We start from the raw sequence: 17,255 nt of genomic DNA, 5'->3' as shown, positions 1-17,255 counted from the left end.
ATTTCTTTATCGGAAAGCAGGGTCCTAACCAGAACCGTTCTGTAGTGAAGCTCCAATGTTACGTAAGTCGGTTTGCTCTACTCCATGTGCCCTATGTATACACCACCAAAACGTGTGTTCTATAATTTGCTTTTTCTGTTTATAATGTGTACTTAGAAGTCCACTTTTAACTTAAAGTCAGTCTGCCACAGCCAGAGAATGGACAATTTGAAGACAAAAACAAACAAAAAACACAAGAGCTAATGCACTCTGTCCTGGTAAATGAGGATGAAGCAGATAAATCTCGTTATGAGCAGAACGTAATTTGGGAACAGCAGCCATTCTGGTTCAGACTGAGCACTAGCAAACCTGATTTTGTGCCAAACTGCAAGACTAAGTGGTTCGATAAGTCACACAACACGAGGATGTAACCCTCAACATTCTGGACATACCCACGGGACTGCTCCCAGTAAGTGCTGTCTGAGATACAGCAGTCCCCTAAGCTCGCAGTGGCTATAAGTTTTAATCACGTCTAAATTTTTCTACAGATGCCATTTCAACAACACAGTCTACAAATCTGCCTCGAGTGAAATTCAGTTAGTGTGTCGTTATCAGCGATGAGCGTTCATTTCAGCAATTTCCCAGGGGCAAAAGCCACACCATGGAATGGTCACTTTATGCACTGCTTCCTGATTCTCCATCTATATCCCATTACTAGCGCAGGGCCACATTACAATGCTGAGGTCTTATTTTTGAAAAATAAACACAGATTTGTGGCTCCTAATGCAACAAGTAGATGGGTACTGCCTTCTCGCAGATTCACATGACACCAAAAATCCAAGTGTAGCCGCAAAGCGAGTCTTGCGAATGCTGCCTCCCTCCACAATGAGGACAGCGATGTCCAGAGACACATAACCACCCGTCTGAGCACGGTTTATTTTCGCAGGTGTGCACCTGCCTTCGGACTGAGGAGGGTCTCTTGATAGTGGCCTAAAGAGGACATTTACTCAGAGAAGAGCCCCTTAATATTTTTGCAAAGAGGAGAGACTCTTGCACTTCCTGTTTCCTTGAGATCACACAGGCTTGGTAGAGAAGGGAGGCGGTGCTGTCAGTGTCGCATGTGGCAGAGACAAGGGGGTGCGCGAGTATTTCGGAACATCAGGTGGGTAAGGGGGCGTGTGCATTGGGGGTGGGGAAGGGGTGTAGGCTCCACTTTGCACCCCTCCCCATCACCGTGGCCTCTGGGCTCACCCAGGGTATCCTCACTGTCTTTCTTCCATCACTGCCATGGTCTGACCACTCCAGATATGCCCCTCCTGTTCTTTTCTCATTTCCAGACTCCACAGATGCTTCAACTTCTCCCTTGCCTACTGCTCTAGACTGAATGTTTGTGTCTCCCCCAAATTCATATGTTGAAACCTAACTCCCAAGGTGATGGTGTTAGGAGGGGGGCCTTTGGAAAGAGATGAGGTCATGAGGGTGGAGCCCCCATGGTGGGATGAGTGCTCTTATAAAAGGACCCCAGAGAGCTCCCTCTCCTTCCACCACGTGAGGACAGAGTGAGAAGATACCGTCTATGAACTAGGAAGAGGGCCTCACCAGACATTGAATCTGCCAGTGCCCTGATCCTGGACTTCTCGCCTCCAGAACTGTAAGCAATAAATGTCTGTTGTTTAAGACCCCCAGTCTACGGTATTCTGATATCAGCCCGAGCAGACTAAGACACCTGGGGTCCTGATTTCCTCCACATGGCTGCCAGAATTCTCTAACCTCATGCCTCTCCTAAAAGACAAAGGCAACACAACTTTCATGGTTCCATCATCTTCCGTGTGTAGAAGACCTACACAAGCTGGTTGTCCATCCAACCTCCTGTGGCTTCCTTCACAGCCCTCCCAGGCAACCCACCCAGCTCACGCCTTCCCTCCCCCATGGGTGGCACTGGGAATGTTCTTGAGTGAAGCAGGCTGGTGTGTTAACCCCAAGAGTGGAGTGTGGGAGTGGCTGTCTTGTGGAAATGCTTTCTGGTGGTGCCAACTCTTCTCGTCATTCTAATGAAACCAGAAATCTGGTCTATAAAGGAAATTCTCCCACTTTTTTGTTTGCTCAGTTGGGTTAAAGAACATCATGTGCGTCACACAGAATACATCAGAGGCCACATGGAGCCATCAAATTGCCAATCCCTAAATTCTGTCAAGACCAGCAATTCTCAAACATTGCTGGCTACGAATCCTTTTTCTCAAAGGTCAACTGCTCAGATGTCCAGAGTCTCACTCTCCGACGCAGATGGAAGCCCCGCTCTATTCACAGGGAAGGACCTCAAATGCTCTGCATCCCTCCCTTCCTGCGAGCCCTGGGTCATGATTCCTGACTACAGCCCTGGGACCAATGGTGCCAACACAGCTTTGAAGGCCTCTAGAACATCAGGCCCACAATTAGTCCCTCCATGGGGGCAACACTAAGGAACACAGAAAGGAGCTCTCTTCTTAGTTCTTCCACTAATCACGTCACTTCCTGCCGTCAGGGCTTTACTACCCGTCTCTCACCCTCTCTGCACGATGAACCCTCTGGAGATGGCGTCTTGCTCCCAGCATCCCTCTCCTATGAATGCCCCTCAGATGGGACCCAGCGCTGTGTGTGTGGAGTCTGCCTACCTCTTAGCTCACCCTTCCCTCACTCTCCTCCCAAGAATCTGATGGACACTCACCCTGGGAGGGCCGTGCTCTCTCTCAGCCTAGTTCCACTTATCCAGGCATTTTCATTCTCTGGTGGCCTTGTCCTCTTCATGTTTCAGTGTGGGGTTGGCCACTGCCACATCAGCTGTCCTGTTGTCCATCTTACCCACAGCACCCTCTCATCCCTCACTTGTCTTAGTTCCATGTTCCCTCTAGTAGACCTTTGTGGGCCAATACGGCCACCACGTGCCACATGGGGAGATTAAACTGAAATTTGAATCGATAGAGTTCCTTAGTCACACCAGCCACAGTTCAAGTGCCCCAAGCCACACGTGGCTGATGGTGACCGTACTGGACATTGCAGATCAAGAACCTGTCCGTCATCTTGGAAGGTTCTACAGGATGGCTGCTCTGGGCAGCTGAGCGCCTGGTGGGCAGAAGCAGGTCCTGGACCTTTCTCCATCTTTCTCCCTGGGCCAGCATGGTACCTGGCTCACAGCGAGTGCCCATGATTCCCATTCGCACAAGACAGGAATAAGACGCTCCTCTCTGTTGAATACGTGTGGGGGCTGGTCTTGGAGTCAGGACACCTGAGTGTGACCGCTCCAGCCACCCACAGCCTTGCGAGGCCTCAGACCCACTTTCTTCATTCTACAAATGAGAGTTGGAGGGAATTAGCTTTTAGACTTCCTCCACTTACAATGTGACGATTCTACGGGGCTGCTCTGGTCCCTACTGCTCTGGTGTCACAGTCTTTCTCACCACCTCAGTGGCGGGGGCTGGAAGCCACTGTCAGGCTCTCCCTCCGTGAGACCACGTGTAAGACATTTTTTTGAAAGCGAACAGAACAGATCCACTCATCAACTCGTAGCTGCAGGGGATTCGCACTCCTAAGAAGACTTTTCCTGTAATAACCAGACGAGCCTGGTGGCCTGTCTCTGGGTGGCGCCCGTCCAATCTGCAGGCTCACTCTAATCACCAGGAATTGGAAAACGAAGGAACGTGCACTGCTCCCTTTGCTGGAGTGACTGCATGTGGACATTCCTGAGTCTTCTCTCCCCCTTTCAGTAGGACAGGACCTCAGAAGGGGCCACAGGTGCTGCTGTCACTTCCAGACGCTCATCTTTCCTGTTCTCAGGGTGGAGACGCCCTCCATCAGGGCTCCCCCTCCTCCGGCACTTGTTCTTTAGACCCACTGCTGACACGTGTGGTCTCCCGGGACCACAGACGGGGCCTCCCTTCTCACCCTGCCCCAGGCTGCGGTCGGCCGGTGCTCTCTGCTCTGCCTGACTCTGCGTCCTCGTGCTGTCACGAACAGCTTCACTGCTTGCACGTGTCTGTAGCTGCTCCTTCTGGGCCCCAGGTGTGACTGTTGTAGGTGTGTGTGCGCGCATGTGTGTGCGTGTGCTTGCATCTGTGCCTGTGCAAGTGTGGTTGTGCATACGCGTGTGACTGCGCATGTGTGTGTGTGTGCGCTTGCGTGAATGCCTGTGCAAGTGTGCGTGCGTGTGCACATGTGTGTGACTGTGCATGTATGGGTGTGTGTGCATGTGTGTGACTCTCCAGGGAAGCCATCCACTCCGGTCACTCATGCCAAGATCTTTTTCATATTAAACGAAAGGAAGACACCTTGAACCACAAAGACGTAAGGTCCTAAGGTGGGTTCAGTCCTCATCCACACAATAATGACCCCTACGACCTCTAATGCTTCCTCACTCTCTCTTTTGCTAGATTCCCTCACCGTGTTTCAGACCTCGTTTGCATTCTCTGTGTCTCCTTCCTCCGTGATTCCAGACTATATGTGACCTCCGCAGGTGATCCACACTCCTTGATGTCCCTCCTGATCAGACACACCCAGGCTGTGTTACCAGTGCACGTGTCTCGGGTCCGTCCATCCCTGGCTACCCTGTAGGGGAATCCTGTGGCATCTGTGGCTAAGGAGCTCGGGCCCTGGAGATGGGCCGGCTACATACAGAACCCTGTTCCTACACCCACCGGCTGTGCGACCTCGGTCTTAACACCGTATCGTCACCTTTAAAATGGGATGATAGCAACACTACTTACCACAGGGGCTTGGAGAGGACAAATTAAATCAGTCAGTACAAGGACGGTGCTTTAAAGAGGAACATCAGGCCTGCCCACGAGATGGTAGACGGAAATTCCTCACGTTCCCACCTGACCCACACTTTTACTATTTACTTAAATATTAATGCAAATACTATGATATCTTGCTACATTCTCCTATCCAGTGTAAATTGTTTCCACACTGTTCCCTTGATACAGTTGCGCCCAAACTAAAGTTTATACAATTTCATTGAGGTTTAAAAACGGAGTTTAAAATGTACTCACAGAATCTGTACTACGAGTAATAGACGGCAGAAAACACACACAAGATATTTAAAAAACCTGGGCTGCTTAGAATTAACCTCACTTAGTAGGATGTAGACGGCCTTCTGGGAAGACAGTGCAGGGAAAACAGTGCGAGTTTAACGTAGAGTCGGGCAGGGGGAAGACATTTGTACGGGATAGAGAATCTTATTTCTGACGAATTACGGACACCTCTGCCACCTCCAGTTCCACCGTCCTCCTCCGTCTTCACTGTCTAATTAGGCGCCAGGCCTCAGCAGTGTCCACATGCCAGCGAATGCCTGCCTAGCTCTCCTCTGCAGGGGGATGCTAAAATGCATCTGTTAAAGCAAATCTAAGTGTCTTGCGTGGCCTAAAAGAACAGAGGATTTTGAGAGAATACCTACAGTTATTTGTATCGTCGGTTCAACATCTAAAGAGCATTTTGTACATAGCAAGGTTTCAATAAACACTGGAATGAGTGAATGGATGGATGAACGAGTGAAATGAGCAGATGGGTCTTGAGCTCTGTAGTGACCGTCTGCAGTGCTAGGCACTGTGTTATATTTATTACCGTGTCATCATCAGGAGAAACTGGGTGAAGGACACAGGACCTCTTGGTATCATTTTTGTAACTTCCGATGACTCTATTTATTAAAAATTGTTCCTTCTAGTCTTGAGGAATGGAGTGTAATTAGGGAGCTTTAACTGAGGAAGCCTGTAGCTCCAAGAGGGCTTACATGGCCTGATGAGCTTAGCAAAGTCTCGCCTCCATTTTTGGGTCAGAAATTCAGTCTCATGAGTTTTCAGCCTCTACATGCCTCTTGGAGGCTGACATATGCCAACTGACAAGAGGCAAGTGTGTACAGATTGCTGGTGTTGGTGATGGCAACCGGCCCCCATGACAACCCAACGCGTTTATACCTCCCTCCCTCCGACTATTGTAGTGGGGCTGGAAACTGCAGAGACTTGCTCTGCGTAATGCCTCCTCATGGGCTGGGCCTGGGGCCATGAGGACCACCCTGCCCCCCCCGCCATGCCCCTGAGATGCCAACATATGCACTTAGAGAGAAAGCAGGGCTGCGTGTTCACGTCCCAGGCCAGAATCGGGTCACTGGGAAGCCAGCTGAAAGCCTGCATTGAGACTTCTCTTAGAAAACGTCAGTGATAGTCACACAGTTTGTCTAATTAATCTTCAGATTAGTACGTAAAAGATGTTAGAGCTTGCTGAGGTCTCTGCTTCATGGACATGGCAGTGAGCTAGTGTACATGGGCATCTGCAATCAGCTGGAGGTTCCAGAATTTTCAGCAAGAAGAACTGCTTGATTAGCCAATTCCTCTGTCATTTGTTTATAATCATTAATAACCTTCAGCGTGGGGGTTCTGTTGTCATGTTTGGTTGTCATGAGCTGTTGGCTTCACTTACAGGTACGTAGTAAGGCACGTGTGGAACCCGAGGGTTTCTGGGCTGTAATGGTCCAATCCTAGATTTGAAAGCAGCAACGCGTTAAGGTTCAAGAGGGAATCACCATTCACCATACACCCGCAGCTGAAGCAAATATGCTTTAACCCCCATGCATAATACCTCTGGTAATTTACCCACAATTTGCAGGAACAGTGATATTTAATTGGTGCTGTTCTGCTTAGGAAATTATGTGAAATAAATAACTGATTGTATTGTCAGGGTAAGTATAATACAATTCCTGGGTTATTTTTAAGTTTTCAGGGTGTTATTTTATTTACAGTTTGGGTGTGTAAGTGCATATTCTTCTCCTATAATGTCACTAAGTGTCTGGCGTCTGTCTGCTAGCACCAGGCTTTCTGCAACATGCACAATGAATTCCACTTCGGTCTCTACTCTGGGCTTTCCCACTGGAGCCTTTGCCCTGCCCACGTGGGCTGGCACTGAGCAGGTTTGAGGGGCACTGATCCACGGAGCCCTCTACAAGAGTCTGAGTTAAATGTTTATGCTAATTACAGCTAGCCTTCATTTTAAATCAAATTTATGATTTGGTAGAGCTAAACTTGAGATAAAATATGCATGCTTTTTATCCTACTCTGATAAGACTTGGAGCATGACATTTCTCTTTTCAATTACTAAACAGATTTTGGGGTTCAACCTTGCTCATGGGACACATTGACTACAATAGACTATATGGCCATCATTCCCACAGAAGACTGTCATCCACAATGGAAACGTATTTTTCAGCTCCATATTGTGGTGAAGATGGGGATGCTTGTAGGTAAAAAAGGCTTTAAGCTGAATTAACTCAGGCCTGGGGAGAACAATTGCTGATTGAGAAGACAAAACAAGTACAGAGATGCCTCCTGATGGGTTTATAGGGAGAGGTCCAGTTCCTGAGATCAGGAAGGTGTGCCCCATCAATGAAGCAAGTAAACATAGTTAGTGTACATATGCATGTTCGTTCTATGTGTAGCCTAGAAGCAATTTATTATTCATTACATAACAATTCAATTTCAGGTGTTAAATACAATGTTTGCCTTTTGTTTATAGATTAGCTATACTGGACCAGATACACGATATTTTGGTTTCCCTACGGAAGGAAGATCTGAGTGGTTGAAAGATCCCGCTGGGCTTGGAGTGGCTGCTAATTCACGAGTAACCTTGGACAAATCACTGAATCTCTTTCCGGTCCCTCACCTGCACAGTGAGAATGATAATCACATTTGCCGTGTAGGCTTGTTGTGGGATTACACTTATTGGATGAAGGTGCCCAGGAGAATGTAGGGAGCACGTGTAATGGGTCCTCAGAGACGGTCAGTTCCTTTTCCTGTCCCTCTGTCATTCTGCTCGGTCCCTTGTATTGCCAAGCAACCGGAACCTCTCATTCTTGGTGCCAAAAATAAAGGTGGAGTGGTACTACCATTGAGAATTGGTAAAATTCCTCAAAACCTCAGCGCATCTGCTACTCTTCATTTTTCACAAACTACAAAGTTGGTCGAGAAGCCTAACATTTGGTCAGATAATCCTGGTTTCATCCCCTGACAGCTGACCTTTCGTTTACTGTGTCCCAGAAGCCGTACTCCACAACCACAGGCTAACATCCAAATGAATCAGCAAGTGTTCCACTCTCCTCGAGAGCAAGCCTCCGGTGTCTACTTAATTCTCCATCTGTACGACAAACACCTCCTATGAATTGCTTCTGATTCATTTTTTAAGGCACATTTGCCTCTGAGTCAAATGCAGTTGAAGAGGCAGACCCTCACACACAAAAACATCTTCAGAATCTAAAAATAATCGTGGAAGTCTATGTTTTCAGTTATTGCAATTTGCACATGAATTTAGCAGTCATGGAAATCATGTTCTAGAATGGCACTAAGGAGAGCCAGGTGTCTGTCAGGGAGCATCATGCCCATCTTCCCATACACGTTCTCTACGCTCACATCCTACAACCTCTGGCATTCACTCTCTCATACCCGGATGAGTGAAAGTCGTCTGGTGACAGCACAATAGTCAAGATCATCACAATAATGGGAATCGCGATGAAGGCTAACATGTATCCAACACGTTGTGATAAAACCGCCAAGTTCTTATATTATTAGATTTAATCATCTTAATAATCCTAAGAGGGAGGAAGGAGTTTTAGTATCCTCCCCTTCCTTTTAATAAACAAGAAATCAGAGGCACAGGGAGATTACGTGAATTGCCCAGGTTCCCAAGCAGGCGCTGGGGCCAGCACACACTGGGGTCCCCGACACACACTGCTCCCGACCCAGCACCGCAGGCAGCACAGAGGTAACTTCCTCCCATTCTATCACCCCTGTTTCCACAAGGCACTGCCCTGCCAGTGGCTTCTGGAGTTTTCTGATTATGTTACACAATATGCAATACGTTTACATTGGAACCTAATACACACGCACACATGCACACACACACATGCACACACAGGCATACACACGTGTATACACACATACATAAACACTCACACATACATACACACTCACACATACATACACACATGCACAGTTTCCTTCAACAATACTTGCCCTTATTATGTGTGATGTACTTCGACATTTTCTAATCTACACATTCTATACGTTCCTGTTCTTTTTTTTCTTTTAAAAAATTGCTGGTAAGAGAACCATTAACTTGAATTCACGGCCCATTAGTGAGCTACAACCCATAGTTTAAAAATCAGTGTCATGTAAATATAAACGACTAGAAAAATGAAATGAAAATCACTTACTGACTCAGGAAGGGGTTGGTTAAATGAACTGTATCTTCTATTATTAAACAACATGTCTATCAACCTTATTTCCTTCCCTCCTCTATCTCTTTCCACTGAAGACCACTTTACCTCGTGCAAAAACCATCATTTACCTACTTTAGAAGTTGCTGGCTTGAGTCACTATTGCAATAAAAGTGTCATTTCAAAGGAACAGCTTTGAAAGGTGAAATAAAGGCTCTTATGTGCTGTTATTCAAATTTGCATACGTGTGTGCATGTGTATCCAGACACATGAGTGGAAATATCTTGCTTCCTTTAAGATCAACGGATTTTTGGTAGGAATGGACCCAGTGAGCAGGTGCGTTGCAGAGAAGCAAGCATACCTGGGTGGGAGGTGGAAGGTGGGAGCTGGCCCCCACACGTGGCGGCTGGGAAGACCCTCACGTGTCTGGTTGGGGCTCCAGCAGCAAGAGGAACGTGGGGCTGGGGGCTGCACACCCTCTGAGAGGGGCTTTCTTCACTGAAGGAACAGTCTCCGTATCTTCTGCCAATAGACAGACTCAGCCTCCTCTCACTGCGTCCGTGGCATCTGCTCCCCCCCGCATATCAGGGATCCCTTGTGACATCTACACGTCTTCCTCCAGATCCCAGGTCCAGCTTCGACTGAGTTCTCAAACAAGCTCCAAACCCAGCGTGGTTTTACGTTGCCACTCGTCCCACGTGTAAACGCTTATTTTATTCAGGAGGGGTTCATCTAGGTACTTTTTGATTAGTACTTTGAGGCTTTTCTAATGATTTCAAAGCTAAAATAGAATCTTGCGAGTTAAGGTTTTTTTGCTTTCTGTACTTATTATTTTTTTACAGAAACACCTCAATTTTAGTGCCGTTCAGGGGGAGGATCTAGAACAGTGGTTCTCAGTGAGGGAGGGTGGCTTTGCCCCGAGGGGACACATGGTGATGTTTGCAGACATCTTTGATTGTCACCCTGTGGGGTTTGGGGGTGCTCCCGGGGTCTTCTGCGCAGAGGCCAGAGATGCTGTGGGACAGTGTGGGCTCTGTCAATCATCCCGCCCCAGCATCAAGAGTCCAAGGCCGAGAAACCCTGGTCCGGAGCTAACGGAATGGAAAGCACCAAATGAGCCTCACCTTGAAACATCCTTCTCCTTGATTCTTATTTCCCTTCAAGGTCTAACTCATTTGTCTCCTCCTCTGTGAAGCTTGTGCATTCTGCTAACTGAACATGTTGATCCCTTCCTCTGTACTCAGGAAGCACTCAACTTGTGCCCTGTGGAGAGCCACACGCATGCATCTTCTCAAAGGCTCCCTTAAGTGGAGCTGGTTTTTCTCTCCTAGTCTGTAGGACCCGAGGGATGGGGACAGTGTCTTTCTCATGGTCAGGCAGTATTTACACATCATGCACCTCATCTAGCCCAGACTGTCTCCATCAGGGCAGGATGAAAACACCAGCGAGCCTGCCCCAGCCCGCAGTCACACACATACTGCCTTTCAGCCCAGAGCTCCCTGAGGGGCCCACAACCTTATCCAGCCATTGCACCAACTCTCACCTTCCAGAGGCAATACTGCACAGCCAGCACTTGGTTCCATAATCAGTCATATTTTTTCTGAGTGCATTAATGTCCGAGGTCACACACTGACACGACTGACGCACTGAGAGCTGCTGTTGGGATTTCTCAGTGGGGTTCAAGAGCGACACGATGCTCACACAGCCCTCCGCAAATTAGGTGGGCTCTCCCCACAATGCAGCTGGTCTCCTCCCAGCCCCGTCCCACCCAGCCCCGTCCGGTGGGAAAGGGACCCGTCCCCACATGTGTGCCTCTCGGTGCTCAGGTGTTTGGCAGTGGGAATGGCCTCACCGCTCCTCTCGTCTCTGGAAAGCCTGCTCACCCTCTGAACCCGAGACCGTGCCGCCTTCTTCGCCATGTTCTCTGGTTCCCTAGTCTGTACTAATTTGATTTTGGGCTGCATCTTTAGAGAATATTGTCAATGCCCCTCTAACTGCACTGAATTCACTTTCTCTTGTATACACAGCAGTTTTGTGTTTGGTTTTTTCTTCCTGACTCCTCCACTACGCGGAGCTGCTACATCAGGGAGCTCGCTGGTCACTCATGCTGGTGCATCCCCCAGAAGAGAAACACTCAGGAAGTGTTGTTGGAATGAAAGAAGTCCGCTGAGGATGAAAGTCTGTGTTCCCCCAGAATTCACATGTTGAGACCTAACCCCCAAGGTGATGGCATTAGGAGGGGAGGGCTTTGGGAGGTGATCAGGTCATGAGGAATCAGTGCCCTTATAAAAGAGACCACAGAGAGCTCCCAGCCCCTTCCACCATGAGGACACAGTGAGAACATGCCGGCTATGAGGGCCTCACCAGACACGGAATCTGCCGGGCCTTGGTCTTGGACTTCCAACCTCCAGCACTATGAGAAACAAATGTCTGTCGTTTATAAACCACCCCATCTACGGTATTGCATTATAGCAGCCACGCACGCATGCAGGCATGAGTGAATCTATAAGGACTTACTGTTTGAGGAAGGGAATCAACCCAGGGAAAAGGTTCTATAATTCGTTTGGCAGCGACCAGGTTTGGAAACTGTGCAAGCTAAAAACTGATATTTAGGAGGAAAGCTTGGGAGTGCATTCCAGAAATTTAGATGGAACATCCCAATATCCTCATTCCCAGAAATATAAACATTAGTAACTTTAAAACTGAATTTAATTTGCTTGTACAGAGGTAAAGTTTTAACATGAAATTGTCAAATAAAATACTTCTTTTGGCGTGCTCCCTTGATTGACATCTAACCTTCCCTGGGCTCCAGACTCTCCTCCTTTTCTGCAGCTCTGGATAGTAACTTTGTTAATGGTACATGCCCTCCCCTGTGGTGTCTGAATTCCCACCGCAGTGGGGAAAGAGAGCGCGAACATCCTGAGGCGACTTTGAGGTGCTGCAGGACCAGGGGAGAGCGCTGGAGAGAGGCAGGGTGGGGAGGAATGGAGGGAGGGGCTCCGGGCTGCTGAGGATGCAGTAAATGGATACATTGTTATGTCTGGACAGAAACAACACAGCACTGTTTCCACTATTTCTGGAAACTTCCAGAAATTTCCCTGAGGGAAATAAGTGAGGATGCCTATAAAGTTCCACGTCTACAAGATGGCCAGGGGTGTTTGTAAAAGGACACAAAAAGGAAATTCCTAAAAGGGGGGTTAGTTTTAAGTAAGTTATGTATCATAATTACTAGGAGACGTGCATGCAGTTAAATGGCGTGCAGAGTTTAAAACGATGCCAGGTAACGTCCTACTACATAAATATATGTTCACAACATATGTGCCTCCCCACTGAAGGCTCTAAGGATTGGCAGGTACTATTTTAATAGTCAAGCATTTTTAAATTTGCATGTGCATCCCTTTTCTCAGTGCTGTGCCCCATATGATATGTGCCTAATATTCTTTGATTGATCATTTAATCTGCATTTTTTTCATTTCATTTTGCAATTGATTTACCATTCCAAAATATGGTTCAATATGACAGTCCTCATAAATGCTCATAAATTACCAGCTCTTTTCAAGTGCTTTAAATATAATATTCAGGAGAATGAAGAAAAGCCATCCTTAGAAATAACACCTTCTATAATGAGCCAATGTCACAAAATTACTGGCAGAGCAATTTAATTCTAGTGTGTCTGAAGGTCTTCCCTCAAAACATTTCTTCTGGAAAAAGTACATTTTACTCTTCCATTGTGGTTGTTTTGAATGTGTTACATTAATCTACTTTTATCACTGACTTTAGGTTAATTTTATAGAAACCTCCTTTATCTTCCTATATCCCATGGCCATTTCCTCATCATAAAATTACTTGTCATACATTACCTTATATGAGCTCGGAGGATGCAGGTGCCCATAAAATGTGATGGGTAAATAGTGTGGCCATGAGGTGTGATACTCGTATTTGTAAAAAGATGACTTTACTCATTTATCTGTCACTAAAGAAAATTTTAGGTTTTTCAGTCAACCTCACTCACTTTTCCCTGGACCTTTTAGAAACTGAGGCCAGTTGAAAAAAAAAAAGATTGGTATTTTGAATGGGACCAGAAGCAAATATTTCTTCATTGTTTTATGACTTTAACCTACACCATGCTGTGAAATGTCTTGCTGTGTTTTGGAAATGGTACCTACTCACGCCACTATAATAGCATTAACATCATTATAAAGAGTTTTTATTTTTAAGTTGTGCAGTAGAATTATAGATCCATAAATCCGGGACTTGGAAGAGCCTATGAAAATCCATCTAGTTTAACCCCTTCAATTTGGAGATGAGAATACTGGAAAACTCAATTTGGAAAAATAAATGTCAAAATTATGATATTTGATCCCGATTGCTTATTATAATAACTTGGGAATAGAACTCAGACCTTTTCTCCTCCCTCTCTCCCTCCTTTCTTTCTTTTTTTCCCTTTCCATTAATGATCCTTTCCTTTACTTTACAGCAGTGCCCTCTACCCTGGGTGCACGTTAGAATCACATAGGGGACTTTTAAAGATGATAACGCCCATGCCCGCTCCAGAGGAACTGCACAGATGTGTGGGCGTGGGGTCCAGGGTCAGTATTTCTAAACGCTCCCCAAGTGGCATTGACAAGTGAGAACCAGGGGTGGTCACTGGGTATCTGCAGTTGTCTGTGTCAGCCTGTCCTGCATCACCGGAGGGCTAATGTCGAGTCCCTCCACCACGATGCATCCCGGCCCGCTCCCCCCTACTCCAAGCAGGAAAGCTGGGCAACACGGTCGAGAGCTCCTCACAGCCAACAGTCACCAAATCCTCTTGTTTATTTCCTTCCAAATCTCTAAAATCTGACTGTTCCTTCTCATTCTTATAATCACCCACTATCACTGCATGGCCAGACTGTAGAAACAGCTCACTAAATACCTTCTATCCTTAAACACTATGTGGTTCCTCAAAAAAAAAGTTAAAAATAGAATTACCATATGGTCCAGAAATTTTACTTCTGAGTATATACCCCAAAGAATTAAAAGCAAGGTCCTGAAGCGATATTTGCACACCCATATTCCCAGCAGCAAAATTTACGGTAGCCAAGAGGTGGAAGCAACCCAAGTGTCCATCAACAGAGGAACAGATAAACAAAATGTGGTCTATCCATACAACAGGATATTACTCAGCCTTAAAAAGGAGGAAATTCCAACACATGCTACTACACGGATGAACCTTGAGGATGTCGTCCTAAGTGAAATAAGCCAGCGACAGAAGAACAAGGTAGCACGACCCCACTAATCTCAGATATCTGAAATAGTCAAACTCACAGAGACCAAGAGAGGATGCTTGGTGGTTGCCAGGGGTGGGGGTGGGGAACGGGGAGATGTGTTCACTGGGAACAGAGGTTCAGCTTGGGAAGAAGAAAGAGTTCTGGAGATGGCTGGTGGTGGTGGTTGCACAAGAATGTGAACGTATTTCATGCCACTGCATGTGCACTTAAAAATAGTTAAAACAGTATATTTTATGTTATGCATGTTTTACCACAATAAGAAAAAATACTTTCCCTCTGTACAATCCAGCCAGCACAAGGCCAGCCATGAGATCTTCTGACCCCTCAAGCCCCTGTCTTCACCCCACTGGTGCTCAGTCCATGTGGCTATGGAACAAATTTAAACTCCTAATCTGGGACTCTGGGGTACGAACACGGCAAAACCTGAGCTTCCCGTGACCCCATGACCTCATCTCAGCTTTGTGCTCTGCACTCTTCCGCTTGTGTCGCCCTAAGTGAGTCAACCCCAGCGTTGCTGAGACAGGCAACCTCCAATGAGAAAGGCCTCTCCCCGAGGTGGATGGCCCCAGCTGGCCTCCGCTCTCTCCCGATCCTTCTAGAGGGTGAAGGTGTCAGCCTCAAACTCCTGCCTGCCACAAAAACGTGGCTTAAAGACGCACATTCCTCATTTACTTTGGCATGTCCCCCTCACTCTAAGACTGTCACAGAAGAGAACGGGCACTATAGACACAATAGCAATAGTAAAATTCAGACACGGTACAAAACGCAGGTGAGCCACTTTCCAAGTCTCAATGAAACAAAAGTGAAATGAGTCACACATTCTTTGGAAGCCTCTTTAGACCTGTTTACCGGGGAAAATTTGTAGTGATAGAGAGCTTTACAGAGTGAAACAAAAATAATTAACTTGTTTTAAAAAAAACTTATTCAAAATGAGATAGCCAGTGCTCTTTTCTAATAAGTAAAAAAAATTCCACTGGCATAATTCCAAGTGAAGAAGGCCTTGCTTAGAATGGCAAGTTACAAATACATTTTGAACTCGACCACAGTGGATAATATACCGTCATTCTTTTAGAAATTGAAAAGCAAACTTTTTTTGGCTCTTAATTTTCTTTAAAAGAAATCAGAGCTTTATACAAATGGACTCCCTCCATTTTCAATATGATTCTTTAAGCCAAACAAATGCGCAACAGATTCATTGGCTGAAGATCTGAAACAAATTAAGAAAAATTCAAATTTAAATATAAATCGAACTTAGGATCGAGAACACAGCCCTGAGTGTTGTGACAGCACGTGGCCAGGAGTGACGTGAGACGGGGAGCTGGCGATCGTCCAGGCTTGAGAATAACTGTGTCAGGGGGAGGGCCAAGGACCCAGAGCCAGTGGGAGGGTTTATTTTTTCACTGACTGTCTGACGTTGAATTTATTCAACACTCACATTTCTAACAGAAGTGTTTTCTCTGTTTTATGTAAGCATGACTCCATGTCAAACGAGGATGGCCAAATACAGCACCAGCTTGATTGTGTCTGTGGCAGCATAAAAATAAAACTTCCACATGATTTTAACTAGCACTGGGGAAAATATAATTTGACAGTAATCAGAGCTCCCTTGAAAGAAAGCACATCACTGTCCTCAGCATCCACACCACAGGGTTTTCTGCGCTCACCTAGGGAAATCAGCTGTTTCATTTCAAGTAATAGAGTTACTTGAAAAAATGCAAATAAAAGAGCTTTCTGTCCCTTACACTTACTTAGAGAAAGTTGTCGTCATGAAGGAGAAAAGGGGAGAGGGGTCCTTTTACATTGGTAGATGTGGGGCAATTATGTTAATAACTGCCCTAATTAATAAAAATAATTAACTGCCTTAATTAATCTGTGATGTTCTGGAGCAAGCGTGTTCTTACCTATAGCTCCCACAATGCTTATAAAGTACAATTTTTAAAAAATTTTTTACCACATCTTATTTAGTTCTTATTCGGACACTCTAAAAGTCAGACATTTCCTGGAAACGTTTTTGTGGAAAGGTTCCCCAGCTCCTGATGTGCAGACGGTCACCCCGCCCGAGCGTGTCTGGTTATGACCACTCTCTGCAGTACCCAGGCTGATAATCGTACTCTACCTAGGTCCTCCTCTGCCGGCCCTGGAAAGCTGATGCCCGGCTGGGCGAGGTCCCCGCCCTCTTCCTCTGCAAAGAGAGAAACAGAGTCACTATTTAATAGCGGTCTCGGTGGACTGCAGTCATCCACAGTGCATCTCCAACACCCGTCACCACAGACGTTCACAGACGAAAGACACTTTCATACTCATTCCAATGTCCCTGCTCAGAGCAGGCGTTTTATGCTGAAACCTCAGAACCACCAACTTTTCTGTGAAAACAGTGCTGCGAAAATTGCCCCGTGTAGGTACCGACTTATGGTACGTCCAGTGATTCTCGGGTTCATTTCTGGTTTACCTTCAGATTCATCGGACCTTGTCTGCATTAGAACGGAATTCTGTACCATCAGCCCACTGTTACTGTCTCTGGCTACTTCCAGCCGGCTGAACCCCATGTGAGTCCTGCGCCGCCCGTGAAGACCTCCTCTACTATCTGGAAACTCTATACTATCTGAGGCCTCATTCAGCAACGTTCAAAGCCTGCAGCCACTGCTTTAATGTTTAATATTAGTTCATCTTAGGTCCGTTTTGTCCAAAACTAGAATCCTGTTTCCCTCTGTTGGGAGAACGCTTCAGGGCACTGGCATTGATTCTCAACTGTTCGTTCCATATATTGCAAAGAAAGC

The 17,255-nt window shown here is 46.4% G+C and overlaps 1 protein-coding gene across 1 annotated transcript in view; it reads right to left on the bottom strand.

The window, feature by feature from the left end:
* Window positions 1–17,024, bottom strand: part of DLGAP2 (DLG associated protein 2) — a 159,137-nt gene extending 142,113 nt beyond the window's left edge. Inside the window, exons 1-2 of the mRNA XM_058524845.1 lie at window positions 16,928–17,024; window positions 16,595–16,660 (exon numbers count right to left, since the gene is read on the bottom strand). Of these exons, the coding sequence (XP_058380828.1) occupies window positions 16,595–16,660; window positions 16,928–17,024 (163 nt within the window). The remainder of the gene's footprint in view (window positions 1–16,594; window positions 16,661–16,927) is intronic.
* Window positions 17,025–17,255: the final 231 nt, after the last annotated feature.

The sequence above is a fragment of the Diceros bicornis genome, chromosome 29 (assembly GCF_020826845.1).
Source record: "Diceros bicornis minor isolate mBicDic1 chromosome 29, mDicBic1.mat.cur, whole genome shotgun sequence".
Lineage (NCBI taxonomy): Eukaryota > Metazoa > Chordata > Mammalia > Perissodactyla > Rhinocerotidae > Diceros > Diceros bicornis.
Note: the sequence above shows the minus strand (reverse complement) of the source record. Positions and strands in the feature narration are given on the sequence as shown.